Source organism: Miniopterus natalensis, chromosome 7 (genome assembly GCF_054644295.1).
Source record: "Miniopterus natalensis isolate mMinNat1 chromosome 7, mMinNat1.hap1, whole genome shotgun sequence".
In the NCBI taxonomy this organism is placed as follows: Eukaryota; Metazoa; Chordata; class Mammalia; order Chiroptera; family Miniopteridae; genus Miniopterus; species Miniopterus natalensis.
Genome location: NC_142087.1, coordinates 11,506,029 through 11,519,960, shown reverse-complemented (window position 1 = coordinate 11,519,960; position 13,932 = coordinate 11,506,029). Strand labels below are relative to the sequence as shown.

The following is a 13,932-nucleotide window of genomic DNA, read 5'->3' as shown; positions in this document are numbered from 1 at the left end:
GGTAGTTTGTCCCTCAGTGTGACTATGAAAGAAATCTGCAAACTCACTCATTTTGAGAAGGCCCAATGCAGATGCCATTCTCTTCCAGAAGGCTCTGCCTTCCCTGGAGGTTCTTGCCCTCCCCACAGGTTTGCCTACTGAATTAATCCAAACAGGTAGGTAGAGCAGCAGTGAGCCCAGCTCACCAGTAGGTGGCTGCTCTGCGCCAGGGTCTGGGCAGCCAGGGGCAACCAAGCACTATCCCACAAGCTAGAGCCTTCTCCAACCCTCCCGCCGGTCACCAGTGCTGGAATCTGCCTCTGTGACCCCCATCTGAGCACCCGTTCGCCAACTGGTGGGTAGTTCAGCCCCAAGGCCTCCTGCTTTTGCCTCTAACCGTCTCTCCAATCCTGGCCAGCCCACCACGAATCTCTCCCCCATCATTTTCCGCCGGCTGCCCCTCCCCGAAACAAAACCAAACCCCTCCCCTAAACGCGGTACTCACTCGGAAGCGTGCGACTGTTGCTGAGGCTACTGGTGCTGGGCGGTGGGGAAAGGGACTGCAGGGAGACACTGTCCTCTTCCTGCGAGCAGCCCGCCTGGATGGCGCGCAGGTAGCTGTGGCTGCGGGAGCGGAAGTAGCTCGGCAGCGGCAAGTCAAGCGCCTCGGCCGCTGCCGACTCTGCTTCGCTGCAGGCTGACTCGCAGGCCGCCTCATACTGGTCGCTCAGATCCGCCTCCCGCACCTGTCCAGGCAAAGGCAGGCGTCAGGGGCCAGCTCTGTCCATCCTAGAGGGACGGGCAGCTTCGTGGTCGGCTCAGCTGCAGGGCTGTCAGTTCAGCCCACCTTTCCCTACCCCTCCCATCTCACTCAGAATGGAATGAGCGGAGGGAGCCCTTGGAAATATACAGCCCCTCTCACCTCTCTGGGCCTCACTTCTCATCTCTACAATGGAGAAGAAACTATTAAGGACAGTTTCTAGGATATTAACTAGATTATATCTGTGTGTCCACACTGATGGATTTTGAGGTCACATATGAATTTAGTAGGGGGAAAAGGCTATAATCAATTAGTAATGTCCGCCTGGAATGTTGGAATGGGGGGCTCCAATAGGTGTGCTAGATATTTACTATCTTACAATTTATAGATATCTACCATCTATAAAATAGGAGCTATAGACCGAATTTTACAGGATTATTGCCAAGATTAAATGAGATAATTCACACCACATGCAGTGAGGGGAAGACACTTAGCAGGGGTACCCAGTAAGTGGCAGAATCAAACACTCCAAATGTATATTCAAGGAAGATTAATCTAGCCCTGGTATACAGAGTGTAGACTGGGGAGGCGTCTAGAATGGAGGTAGAGGCCAGAAAGGAAGCTGATGCAATGGTGTGGTGAGAGAGCATAAGGCTGGATGAGGGCAGTGCAGTGAGGATTGATTAGTGATGCCTGCCATGGGCAGTATGGAGAATAACAGCATGGTTGCTACTTGCCATCTCACATCTAATTCAGTCTCATCCAGATGGCTTCTAAGTGTTCCTCCAGAGATGACCAATGAAGATCCTACCAATCTGCAGCTGGAGGTGTGAGCATAGAGGGGCCTCGCCATACATATACTCTCCAAGGGTTCTGGAAGGGTCTGTCTGACACATGTTTTGGGCCATGTTGGTAACTGAGAGTCACAGAATATAAGCTGAGGAGTCAGCTGGCCAAAAAGGGACACTGGGTGGAGGTCCTGGGGGAGGCCTGGGGCCTACATGGGCAGAGGTTGACTGAGCACCATATAGAAGAAAAGATGGAGCTGGGCCTGGGCCAGCTCTGCTCTGGACCAGGCTGTGTGACCTCAGGCTATCACTATCCTCTGGGTGAGTGTTTCTTCACCTAAATGAAATGAAATGCCTGTGTACTTGTCTGACAGTGCATCAAGTCAAATAACATCACCCAATTTGGAGCATATGTTTGGAAAGGTCTAAATCTGTGCTGTCCAATATAGTAGTAACTAACCATGTGGCTATTTAGGTATAAATTAATTAAAATTGAATAAAAAATTCATTTCCTTACTCACATTTCACTTGCTTATGCTACCTTTATTGGACAGCATAGATTACAGAACATTTCTGTCATTGCAAAAAGTTCTATCAGACAGTGCTGATAAAGTAAAAGACAGTGCGGCATATTCAAAATGCACTTGGAGGGGATATTAAAGAGATAGGTGTTTATCTTCCACCTGAAGTACACTGACAGGCCCTTGAGGCTGCCAAGGGCAATGAGGTCTTGCTTTGGGATGACACAGTAACGGCACAGATGTGGAACTAGACTGCCAGGGTTTCAATCCTTGGTTCATCATTTCCTCACAGTGAATGTGGGCAAGTCATTTAACTGCTCTGTGCCTCAGCTTTCCCATCTATACAATGGGGGCTAGTATCACTTCTCAGCCTTTTTGCTAAGATCAAGTGACCCAATTTTATAGGATTGTTGTCAAGATTAAGTGAGATAATTCATATGACAAATTTAGAATAGTGTCTGGGAGAGTAAGCATCTGCTAACCTGTACCTAGCATTATAGGCAGCTCTGTTGGGTGAGTGCAAAGATTTGTAAATGTTGGTTAAGATGCTCACAAGCTCTGGTGGCGTGTGTATCACTGAGGACACACTGTGTGCAGGGAACTTCCCTGGGGGTTGTCTAGCCCACTGTGGACTCCCCAAAGGCCAGAAGGAATAACGTGTTCAAGAGGCACTGTGACATGGAAGTGGGAGGCACATAAGGCATTCACATCTGGCATCAGGAAATGTGGGGCCAGTCCTAGTTAGTTTTGCCCCTGTAGGACATGTGGCCTTAGACAAGTCCCTGCATACTCCTGGCCACATGAGGGGTTGAGCTCAGAGCACCTTTCCTGCTCTACTTTCTGGTCTTAGAGCTGGAACCTGGGAGAGAGAAGAAGGCCATTCCAGGGGCAGGATGAGTGTGCATAAGAGGGGGGCAGCCAGACAGTGCCAGAACTGGACCCACCTCCATCGACTTTTGTAAAATTGAGAGGTATCTGCATTTGGAAAGCCCCTACACTCCAACATATTTAAAGGCCCCAAAAGGAGAAGTCAGGGGACTTGGGGGCTGGGATCTGGAGGCCAATACCACCAGCCCCTAGCCTGTCCAAATAAAAGTCTGCCCAGGTTTTTCCCCAGCTTTGGGGGAGGTGAGGAGGGAGGGAGCCAGAAGACTCCCAGGGAATGCTTTCCCTTATCCTGGGGTTATTTCTTACCCCATTCGTAGAACCTCACTCATTCTTTCCTATTTTTGGGAAGAGGACACTGAGGTATAGAGAAGTGAAGCAATAGGGCCAGGGAGTGGAAGGTCAGGGCATCAACATGAGCCTAGACTCCACCTTCATTGGAGGTGGTTTTCCTGGCGCTGGCTCTGCCCATACCTGCCCAGGCTGGGAGCTGGACCACTCAGATGCCAGGCCTAAAACCCAGCCCTGGATTCTGAGATTGAGATAGGAAAGAATGGCAAACATACTGACCTGCTGTTCATGGCCAAACAACTGGGGGATCAAGGAGGCCTGTCCAAAAATCTGCAGAAAGAGAGGGGAGGGTTATGGGAAGACCAAGGCTGAGGCTGGGGTTGGTTGTTCAGGCTAGGCTGCAAAATAACTTGTGGCTGGCTGGTCCAACCTCCTCCTCAGACTGGCTGAGGCCCAGATGCTAGGAGGTCTCACTTGGCTTTCTCCAGGGATGGGAGGTTCACGACTTCTGGGGCTGGGCACTGCTGAGGACTTGTAATCTGCTGTTTACATGTCTTTCTCTTGGTCTGGCCCCAGGATGCCCTGTCTGCTGTCTCTTACCTGGGCAGGCAGCCCCCAGGATCTATAGACTAGGGACAGAACCCAGAGCCTTCTCTTCCTTGGTCAGGGCCTGCACAGTCCAATGCCTGGTGGGAGGAGGGCTCCTTCTGGCAGCATTCAAGGCCGCAGAGACACAGCTAGAGTTGGCACATCTCTCACTTTGGGGCCACATATGCAGCTTAGGTCACTCAACCTTCTGGGGGTGAAGGTTTGGGGGTTCAGAGGACCCTGAGCTAGGACAGAACTGGGGCTAGGCAGGGTGTAATAGGAGAGACCTGTTAGGACCCCCAGCCTGGCTGATCTTGTGCCTTTTTGTGTAGCCAAAGGACAAAAGTGTCCCAGGTGCCAGGGCCAGGCAGGGGTTGGAAATGGGTGTAAGAGAGAAAGACAAGACAGACCCAAAGAGAAACATGGAAATGAGATACACTACAGAGTCAGAGAAAAATGTGAAGGAGGCAAGAGAAAAACAGAGTCAGGAAGACTGAGAGCTGAGAGAACATGATAGGATGGGAGAGACAGGGAGGGAAGCTGTCCATTCACCAAACACCTACGTGCCCTGTGCCACATACTGGGGACACTGTGGGGAACAAGACAGCAAGGGCCCCACCTGTAGGAAGCTCTCAGTCTTAAGAGCAAAACAGACATTAAGTAAATAAGCAAACAAATGTAATTCTAGATAATGATAAGTGCTGCCAAGAAAATTAAGCAAGGTGAGGGAACAGTGCCCTGGGGGCTCCTTTACATGACAGGGCAGGCCCCTCTGAGGAGGTGATATTTGAACAAAGATCTGAAATGCAGGGAAGAGTCAGCTGCGTAAAGATCTGAGAGAAGAGTGCTCCTGGGAGAGGGAATAGCAAATGCAGCGACCTGGGGCAGGAATCAGATGTGTAAGGAGCAGGGAGGAAGCCAGTGTGGCTGGAGCAGGGTGTGACAGAGCAAGTCGAGATTATGTTCCAGAGGGAGGCAGGGCCTCTTGAGTCCCAGTAAAGACTCTCACTTGGGTGAGGTGGGAGCCATGGGAGGGTTTGGAGCAGCGGCATGGTATGATCTGACTTTAGTCTTTCACTGTATATTTCTTTTTTTTTTTTTTTAAATTAAAGATGAGAGAGGAGTGGAGAGGGAGAGAAACACTGATTTGTTGTTCCACTTATTGATACATTCATTGGTTGACTCTTCAATGTGCCCTGGGGATCAAACCCACATCCTTGGCATATGCCGATGACATTTTAACCAAGTGAGCTACCTGGCCAGGGCCTGACTTAAGTTTTTTACAAGCTCTCTCTGAGAACATACTGGAGGTGGCAGGCATGGAGACCAGAACAACTGTTCAGGTGAGAATTGGTGGGGCCTGGATGAGGGTGGCAGAGGATCCCATGGCTGGGGTGCTCCACCCCTTCCCACACTTGAGGTCAGTCTCCTTGGAGTCTGGGAATGACAGTGCTGAGGGTGGGAGCCTAGGAAAGGCTTGGCCAGGCTAGGAATAATGGAGTGTAGAGGAGTTGGGGGAGCCCAAAGCCTTCTGGTTCTAAGGAGTCCCTTAGCCTGGGCCATGGGACTGCTCACAGTGTAACCTAGGGCCTGTTCCTGTCCAAAGAGAAGGCTGGGTCTGCACATGGCTGCCCTCACTGCCTTGCTGGACTACTACTGGCCGGTGTCTGCTCTCTCTGGGCCTTGTCCCCAAATCCACACCATGGGGGGAGCTCTCAAGTCTTGGCTAGTTCCACCTTTGCAAACTCTAAAGTACTATGTACCTGCAGGGGCTGGGGTCCAGAGCAGGGTCTGAAAGCCCTGGATTTCTGCCCATCTTTGCCTCCTCCTAGCTGTGTGACCTCACCTCTCTGAGCCTCAGTATCCTCATCTGTGAAATGAGGATATGAATAATAATGTCCCCTCTGGGGGTGGCTGTGAAGGTTCAAGGAGCTGAGAATTAAAAGTGCAGCACAGTATGCTCATTGCTATTAGTAGTCCAGAGTGGAGAAGCAACTTGTGTGAGGTCACACAGCAAGATGACAATAAGAGCCATAAAGGTAGCTACCTTTTGCTGAGCACTTTATGTTCATTAACTCATTGATTCCTCACAACACTTTGAAACAGGAATTATCACCCTCCTGTTGTAAATCAGAAAAGAGGCTCTGGGAGGAGGTGACTTGTTCTGGGTTCTGTTGTTGGTGACAAGACTGGGACCCAACCCAGGTCTCCAGTTCCCTATCCTCAGGACTCCTGGGTCTACAGCTGTGGTGTGTGCCTTCCCTCAGGACCCACAGCTTAGGTCAGGCAATGCCATGCCCTATAACTGCTCTCCAGCCACAGGACAGTCAGTGGGGCAGAGACACACACACAGGTAGCTTCGAGAACAAAGACTAAACAGAAGCACAATGCAGACCACTCTACAGGGGTTGGGCCTGGATGTCTGTCCTCCTGGGTAGGAGCTGGGGCTCTGCCAAGCACACTGACCTTCTGGCTGCCCATCACCCTCACCTGGCTGATGCAGCTGGAGTCATTGAGGCTGTCACTGATGGGGTTGTAGTCTTCCTCCCAGCTCGGACACTTGGAGGGCAGCAGCATGTCCACAGAATCCAGGCGGTCCAGGCTCCTGGTGGGGATGGGGAGCAGACAGGGCTAGCCCACCCATTGTTCAGCCTGAGAAACTGAGGCTCAGAGAGGAAAAGGCTAGCCAAGGTCATACAATGGCAGAGGGAAAAATGGAAGTCACTGCCAGCCCTGGTAATGGTGGTGGTGCTGGGGCAATGAGCAAGGGGAGTACTCCTAGAGCTTGGAGGCCTTGTGAGGCTAGAGGGTACAGGAGGTCCTCACCTGTCATGTCCACTGCAGTCATGCGGTGGCAGTACACATTTGCTTTTGACCATTTCAAACCTAGGTGGCCCACACCAGCTCAGTTCTATAGGTTCCTCCCCTGCAGGTCTGGGGCAATTCCAGGGGCTGGACAGAGGAGGTGGAGCCAAGACCCATAGCATTGACCTCAGACTAGGGCTACCCAAAGGGCATCAGTTTTGGCACGATGTCCAGGTGGCCTCCACCAAGCCCCTGAAGACTCACCAATTCTCTCCATGGCCCCTGCTCTTCAATCTTTCTCACATCTACCTGCCCCTTCCCCCTGCCCCTGCCCCTGCCCCCGCCCCCTCCCCCATCCTCACTGCTCTGGGGATAAGGTCCAAGCAGCCAACAGCTCAGGCTCTTGATACAGACAGGCTTGGACTGGAGTCCAGCTTCCTTGCTGGGTGACCCTGGACAAGTCATCACCTTTGTTTAAGTGAGGGCTTCCTCACCTATTAAGAATGACACTACTTTCCAGCTGGGGCTATGATGGTGAGGATTCAGTGATGCAGATTAAAGTGCACTGGGGTAATAGACCCCAGAGAACAGCAAGTGCTAATGGACAGTGCCCGTTACTATTACTACTACCATTAGTACTGATTCCCTTATTCAAGGCCTCTGCCCAGTCCTGACCACCTCTCCAACTTCAATGTCCACTGGTCATTCATAGAATTATAGGATCTCAGGCCTAAAAGGGGTCTTACGGATCATCTAGCTCAGCCCCCTCACTTAAAGATGGGGAAACTGAGGCTCAGAGAGGGACTGACCTGTGACTGGCCGGTGGTGTCCTGAATTCCCCCCTTCAGGCCACTCCTTGCCTTCTGTCCCAGCCAGTGAAACTCCTGCCTTCTTCCCTCCCTGCCGTGGTCCTGCTGTCACCTGACCTGCTCTCTTTCCTCTGTCTCAGTCCTCCCAAACTACCTCTGCCAGGAAGCCTTGGTTCATGCCCCCAGCAGTTGGAGAACTACGACTAAGCTTGTTCGCTTTAACTCTTCTGAGTCTTTCTTTTGTGTGTTTCTGACTTGCTTTTGTTTTTCTTTCTCAGTGGACTTTGAATCCCCTATACCAAGTTTCACCTGTTCTGTTCTTGTCCCTCATTCCTTTCTGTTCCAGTCCCCAGGGTGACGTCTGCATGTGAGAGCCTCGCCTCTCTAACATTTTAATTGCTGCTTTCTGTGTGCATGTGTTTCATTTGTTCATACTTTCACTAACTCTTCCCAGTCTTAAAGGAACAGGGTAAGGCTCAAATAGTGGAATTCCAGGCAAGGGTGATGGGAGCGGTGAAGGCTGTCTACCTCCCTTTGACTTCTGAGAAGGCTGTCTACCTCTCTCCTTCCTAGTCTTGGAGCTCAGGGATCAACTACAGGGGAATGGACAGAGGGGCCTCTGACCTTTCCTGGGCAGTGCTGGCATAAGTGGTGGGATCAGTTCTCCTAACCAGAAGTACAGCAGTCCCTGGGGCAGGTCTCCTGTGAGAGTGAACTCACCTGGGGATGTGACTCCTATGGGCAGGGTTTACCTGGGCCAGTCGCTCTAGAGAGGCTCACCTGTGGCCAGAACTTAACTGTGGGGGGCTTATGAGATGGTTCACCAAATGGAGGGGCTCTCCAAAGTCAACTCACCGAAGTGCAAAGTCCACCCTAAGGACGAGAACCTCAGGAGGGGGCTAACGTGACCGGGGGTTCACCTAGGTGGCGCAGCTCGCTGTGGGCTCGGGTTCACTGGGATCTGAGGCAGAGTCGTCTGTAGGGCTGGGCTCTCTGGGGTCAGCCCAAAGGGAGGAAGGAAAGGTCCCCAGGGATGTGGCACAGCTGTGAGGGGCTCACCTGGGGGGTAAGGCTTGCCTGTGAGCGGGGCAGGTACAGAGGGAAGAGGCTTCCCCACCCCAGAGCTCCGGGAAGGGGGGAGGGGCTCACCTGAAGGGGCGGAGCTCCAGCGGAGCGGGGTTAACCTGTGGGCGGGGCTCCCACAGGGATGGGGCTCACTTAAGGAAGAGGTTCCCTTAGGGAGAAGAACTCAATGGTGGCCAGGGCTTCTGGTGGGCGGGGCCGAGCCTGGGCCTCCCAGAGGCATTCCTAGGGGCGGGGCTTCGGGGGCGGGCTCGCCGGGGCGGGACTCTAGGGGGAGGGGCTGCGCGGTCACCTGCGGGGGTTGCTCTGCTCTCCCAGCGACTGCTGCGTGGCCCTCAGGTAGCTCTGGCGCCGCGCCGCAGTCTTGGGCGAGGGCTTGGGGCTGCCGCCAGACTCATCGCTGTCCTCGTCGCCCATGGCCTTGATGTAGCTGCCGCTGCGCATGCGTCGGCACGGGATGTGGCCCTCCGCCGCGGTGTCGGCGTCGCGCGGGGACAGCAGCGCGGTGCTCCACTCGCCGCCGCCGCCGGGCACCTGGGGTGGGAGGAAAGGCCTCAGAACAGGTCTGGAGAACCGCCGGCGCTCAGCCCCGGGCTCGCCGCCGGAGTCAGAGCTCTCTCGCTCCCACCGCGGAGGGTCCAGCCTTGGGTGCTGGGTACTGCCATCGAAGCCACCCAGCAGCCAGGCAGAGCCCCGGGCTGGGAAGGAGAGCTGGGTTCCGGAGCCGACTCTGCCACAGCTTCACTATGGGCCTTAAGCAAGTCCCTGGCCATCTTCGACCTCAGATTTCTCCATGGATCCCAGGCTGTGTGATCACAAAGGCCCCCACTGTAGCTCCCTTTCTGAGTAGCCACTGTGTTCCCATCACTCCCCCTGCTATCTCAGAGGATGGCTTATAATCCCACTGCACAGATAAGAACAGCAGGCCTGTGGGAGGCCCCCAGACCTGACACCAAGAGCCTGGCCCTAGGATAGGAGAGAAGGGCAGGTCAGAGGACCCTGACACATCAGTATGGGCATAGGGTCCTCCAAGCCAATCACAATCCCACATCCCACAGGTCAGTAAACTGAGGTACAGAAGAGCTGGCTTTCAAGGTGGAGCAGCCACTCAATAAGCTAGAAAGAGGCTCCGTTTTCCCATCTGAACCTCAGGGATCCCACCTGTGGAAGGGGATTGTGATAAAGGCAAGTAAGATCACAGCTGTGAGGGCAGCCCTAGTCCTCAGTGGTTACAGTGGCAGGAACCAACACGGAAACCCCACCGTCCTTCCAACACCAGGCTCCGCCAGCTGCTCCAGGGCTGCACCCAGCCTACACTCCTTGTTCATCTAACACACTCATGTACACACAGCAGATGTTCACCTCACAATGAATGAGGGTGCACATCTCAGCACTTACATGCATCTCAGCCCCAGCACACAGTAAACAGACCTTGCATGTGTACATATCTGAAAGCAACCATACTTTCCCATACACACCCATCTCACCAAGGATGCATCCCAGAAGCCTCTATATCATGTGTACACCCTTCAATGTGTACACAACATGAACACAGAGCATACTCACTAACCACCACTGCACAGTGGACACATCTCAACATGTGCCTAGCTCACCATGTCCCCACCTCAACACATACCCTCACTAGGTCTATACTTCACCATGGATGCCCAGGTGCACACGTTTCTCAGTGTACAACAACATATCCATTTTTTACCAGGTGCACAAATGTACACTCCCACATCACCATGGCTGCACAGATACCACATTTTTCTCAGTGCCCACATTGCCAGCGGCCAATTTCCAGCTGAGGGAGGGTTCCTGTCTGGGACTCCCACCCTAGGGCTCCCCTCAGCCTTCCCAAACCCCCTTCCCCAGCTGACTACCCAGCCAGTCATGAGAGCCTGTACATTTTATCCACCAAACCATCTGCTCGTCCAGCCTCCCTACCTCTATCTGTCCTTTGGGAAGGTGGCCTTGTATATCTCTGTTCAAGATCTGTTGCTACCTGAGTCCCCTACCCACTTCCCTCCCTTCTTGCAAGCAGGCAGCACAACCTTGGGGCCTGCAGGGCCACCCTTTCATGGTGGTTCTGAAGCATTTTCACATGATCAGACCAACCATACCATTTTGAGGGGAAACCAGGTCACACAACACTCTTACTTATATTTCTAAACTAGGAAGTGGATTGAGAGCCATAAGAGCCTTAAATATATAAAGTACTGCCTAGATTTCATTTTCTCCCTATTAAAAAAAAAAAATAGCCTCTTCCCTCTTAGTCTCACTGTCTTTAGAATTTTATACAGAATGACAGGAACTTGGGGCTTTATCAGACTTTGATATTCATCTGGTTGAAAACACATTTTATGTGTTTCCAAAAGCTGGCCAGGCCTGCACTGGCATACCCTCCCCAGGTATGCCAGCTCACTACCCACAGAAGCAGCCCCTTCCATCATGACATGTACTAAAATCTGTTTCCTGTAACTTCCACCCACATCTTGGGCTTTGCCACTCTCCCTGCCCTTGAGAAACCTGGGAGATGTGTAGCAACAGTTCTGCCACTTTCCTTGAGTGTGGCATTCATGCATAATTAGTGCCTCAATAAACATTCACAATTAAAAGAATAAAACTAGTGCCCCAAACTGGGTTAGGGCCTCTGCAGTCCTGTAGTCCTCCATGCTTATCTCCAGAACATTCTGCTCACACTGACATGACTGTCTGTTCATGTGTATTTTGCTCCCAGCATCCTGATAATCGGGGCTATGTCTTATTTATTTCTAGCTCTGTTCATTTAAGTGTCTATCTGTTCATCTACCCCTCTCTCCTCTCACATTTCCTGAGCACTTCCTCTATGCCAAACCCTGTCTTGGGCCTTGGGCATACACAACTGTACCAGGTACAGTCCCTGTCCTCAAGGAGCTCCTACTCTGTTGGGAGCAGAAGGGAGGAGGCCCACAATTAGAATTCCATGCAATTGGTCCTATGAGGTGGGTAGATGGCACAGCTTCCAGATTTTGTCTTCTACAGGGCAGGGACATGTTCTAGTTTCTACTCATGGCTGATCTCAGAAGGGTCCTAATCAATGTCTGCTGAGAGCATGACCAGTGGAAGGAATCCCCTCATGAGCAGGTACCACCAGTCACCCATTTCCTAGGCTAGTACAGAGGCCTGAGGGAAGCAACTTTCCAAGTGAGTCTGTGATACAGTTGGGCCTCACAGCTGTACCTTCCTCATACCCCTCACCCCCACCCCCCCCCACACACACCCCAGACCCTGGAAGGGACCCACCTGCAGGTAGTGGTAGGCTAGACCCTGGTGGCAGGATTTGGACTTTAGCAGGCTCTTATCCAAGGTGGCTGAGGTCTTCTGGCAGACCTCATGGGCGTGGCTGAGGGTCAGAGTGGACCAGGAGCCCCGCTTGACATAGTTGGTGTCAGTGCCCACCCCAAGGCTGGGGCAGGAGGCTGGGGGTACAGGCGGGGGTGGTGGAGTAGTCAGCTCAGCAGTATTGTTCTTGGCGGCTTTGAGCATGTGCCCACTGATGGTGTTGTAGGCGTGCATAAAGTAACGTGGCTGGCTGCGTTCTGCCTGGCGGCCTAGCGTCATCAGCCCTGAGGCTGGCCCACTGCTACGGAAGGCACCACCCTCACCGTCCAAGTTGTCATCGGAGCTCCACCAGCCTGAGATGTTGGAGCGGCTGCGCCGTTTGGGTTCCCCAGCCTTGGCCCGCTCCTTGCTCTTGGCCCTCCGGCCCTTGCCGTCCTCCAAGCCACCTTTCTTGCTGCCATTGACACCGATCTTGCCTGCTGTGCCCTCCAGTGAGGGTGCCTTAGTGAAGAAGAGCCTCTGGACTGAGTGGACCAGGTGACGGATGCGACCAGGACTCTCACCACGGGCCTTGGCCTCACCACGGGGGAACTGGAGAGTGCTGAAGCCATCACGGTGGATGGGCAGCTGCTTCTCAAACTGGTCGAGGAGATTGGCAGGCAGGCGGTTGATCTTGGTGGCCTGGGCATGGCTGGGGAAGGGGCTCTCCTCTGGCACCTCGAAGTGGGAGTTATAGTGGATGCGGGGGAAGGTGCTGCTCGGTGGTGGCAGCTGATTGTTGAGTGGGAAGAGACTATCCCCTGGCAGAGCATTCTGCGCAGGGAAGCGAGGCTCGCGGGCAAAGGCCTCTGTGGGCGACAGCAGGTAGGGGTTGCGGTCAGGCCCTGCAAACAGGGGTTCGTGTGGTGGGTCCAGGCTGTCGGAGAGGTGGCGGGGGCGGCTGTCACCGAGGCCTTTCATGATCTCGGCCCTTGGGGCAGGGGCCGTCACCCTAGCAGGGTGCCCGGGTCGCCTCTCCCGGGCAGCAGCTATCCTGGGAAGAGAAGACAGAAAGGGGTCAGCTAGGTTTGGAGGAGACAGGGTGCTGGGAAGGTCAGCCAGACCTCCACAGATGTCAGCGTCAGAGAATTTCTGAAGAGTCCTGGCCTGCCCTTAATATTGTGGGGCAGAGGACAAGAGTACAAGTGGAGGCCCACATGCCACGTATATGAATAAAAGTTATAACTCAGGCTAGCAAACTGTTAAACAAAATATGTTCTACTCTCCTCCTTTGACAAATATAGCTTCATAAGATTCAAACTCAGACTTCTTGGTCTCCTGTGAATTCCATGGGGGAATGTGGTGGGGGAGGCCACTGCCCTCCTTTTTACTCCCATCTCTGACTCTGTCCTTTGCCATAAGGAGCCACACCCCAAGCTCACTCCACATGCTCCCAAAACAGCTACCCTTCAGGCCTAGGGATGGTCTCACTGGCAATGCAGGCCACCCATGGGAAGATCCCATGCTTACCCTGGAAGCCAGCATGGGATCATTTTGGACAGGGAATTCCAGGGTCCCTCGTATCCAGAGTACGGTCTAATTGGGGAATGTAGACGACTGGTGGGGTACGTCCACTTGGTCCCTGGACACTCTTTGCTTCCTGGGGAAGAACATGGTCAAAAGAGTAGGGCCCAGGGCAGAGGACCCCTTACTGGGGTCTGAGGGCAGTACTGCCCAAATCTTTATTTTAGCAGAGGAATCCTTAAGTCAAATGTGAACTCTCTGTAAAAACTAGCTCTACCCTCAACAAGAGTCTACCAAGTGTAACCTGTAGGCTAAGACACTGGGAGCTGCAGACATCAGAGAGGCCAGTAAGCCCAATCGCCCATCATTTCCAACTGAGATGAATCAATGACAGCCAGCCTGGAATAGAGTTCTCAGAGTCGATACAGGAGCACATGTTTCAGGACTGGGTGGAGAGGGCAAGGCCTCAGGAGAGAATGGCATTTAAATAGAACCACTGTACCTCAGTTTCTCCATCTGTAAAGTGGGGGCAGTTGGACTAGCTGGGTCTTCCAGCCAGAACCATCTGGAAATATCAGTCTCACACTTAGGAAAGT

The 13,932-nt window shown here is 53.1% G+C and overlaps 1 protein-coding gene across 3 annotated transcripts in view; it reads right to left on the bottom strand.

Annotated features, from left to right (window-relative positions):
• Positions 1–12,793, bottom strand: part of DLGAP4 (DLG associated protein 4) — a 75,632-nt gene extending 62,839 nt beyond the window's left edge. For 2 of the 3 annotated variants that reach the window (XM_016219342.2, XM_016219341.2), the window contains exons 1-5: positions 11,795–12,793; positions 8,802–9,043; positions 6,303–6,417; positions 3,504–3,554; positions 485–725 (exon numbers count right to left, since the gene is read on the bottom strand). In XM_016219342.2, coding sequence (XP_016074828.1) covers positions 485–725; positions 3,504–3,554; positions 6,303–6,417; positions 8,802–9,043; positions 11,795–12,793 — 1,648 coding nt within the window. The remainder of the gene's footprint in view (positions 1–484; positions 726–3,503; positions 3,555–6,302; positions 6,418–8,801; positions 9,044–11,794) is intronic. The other variant, XM_016219343.2, reaches the window with a different exon arrangement.
• Positions 12,794–13,932: the final 1,139 nt, after the last annotated feature.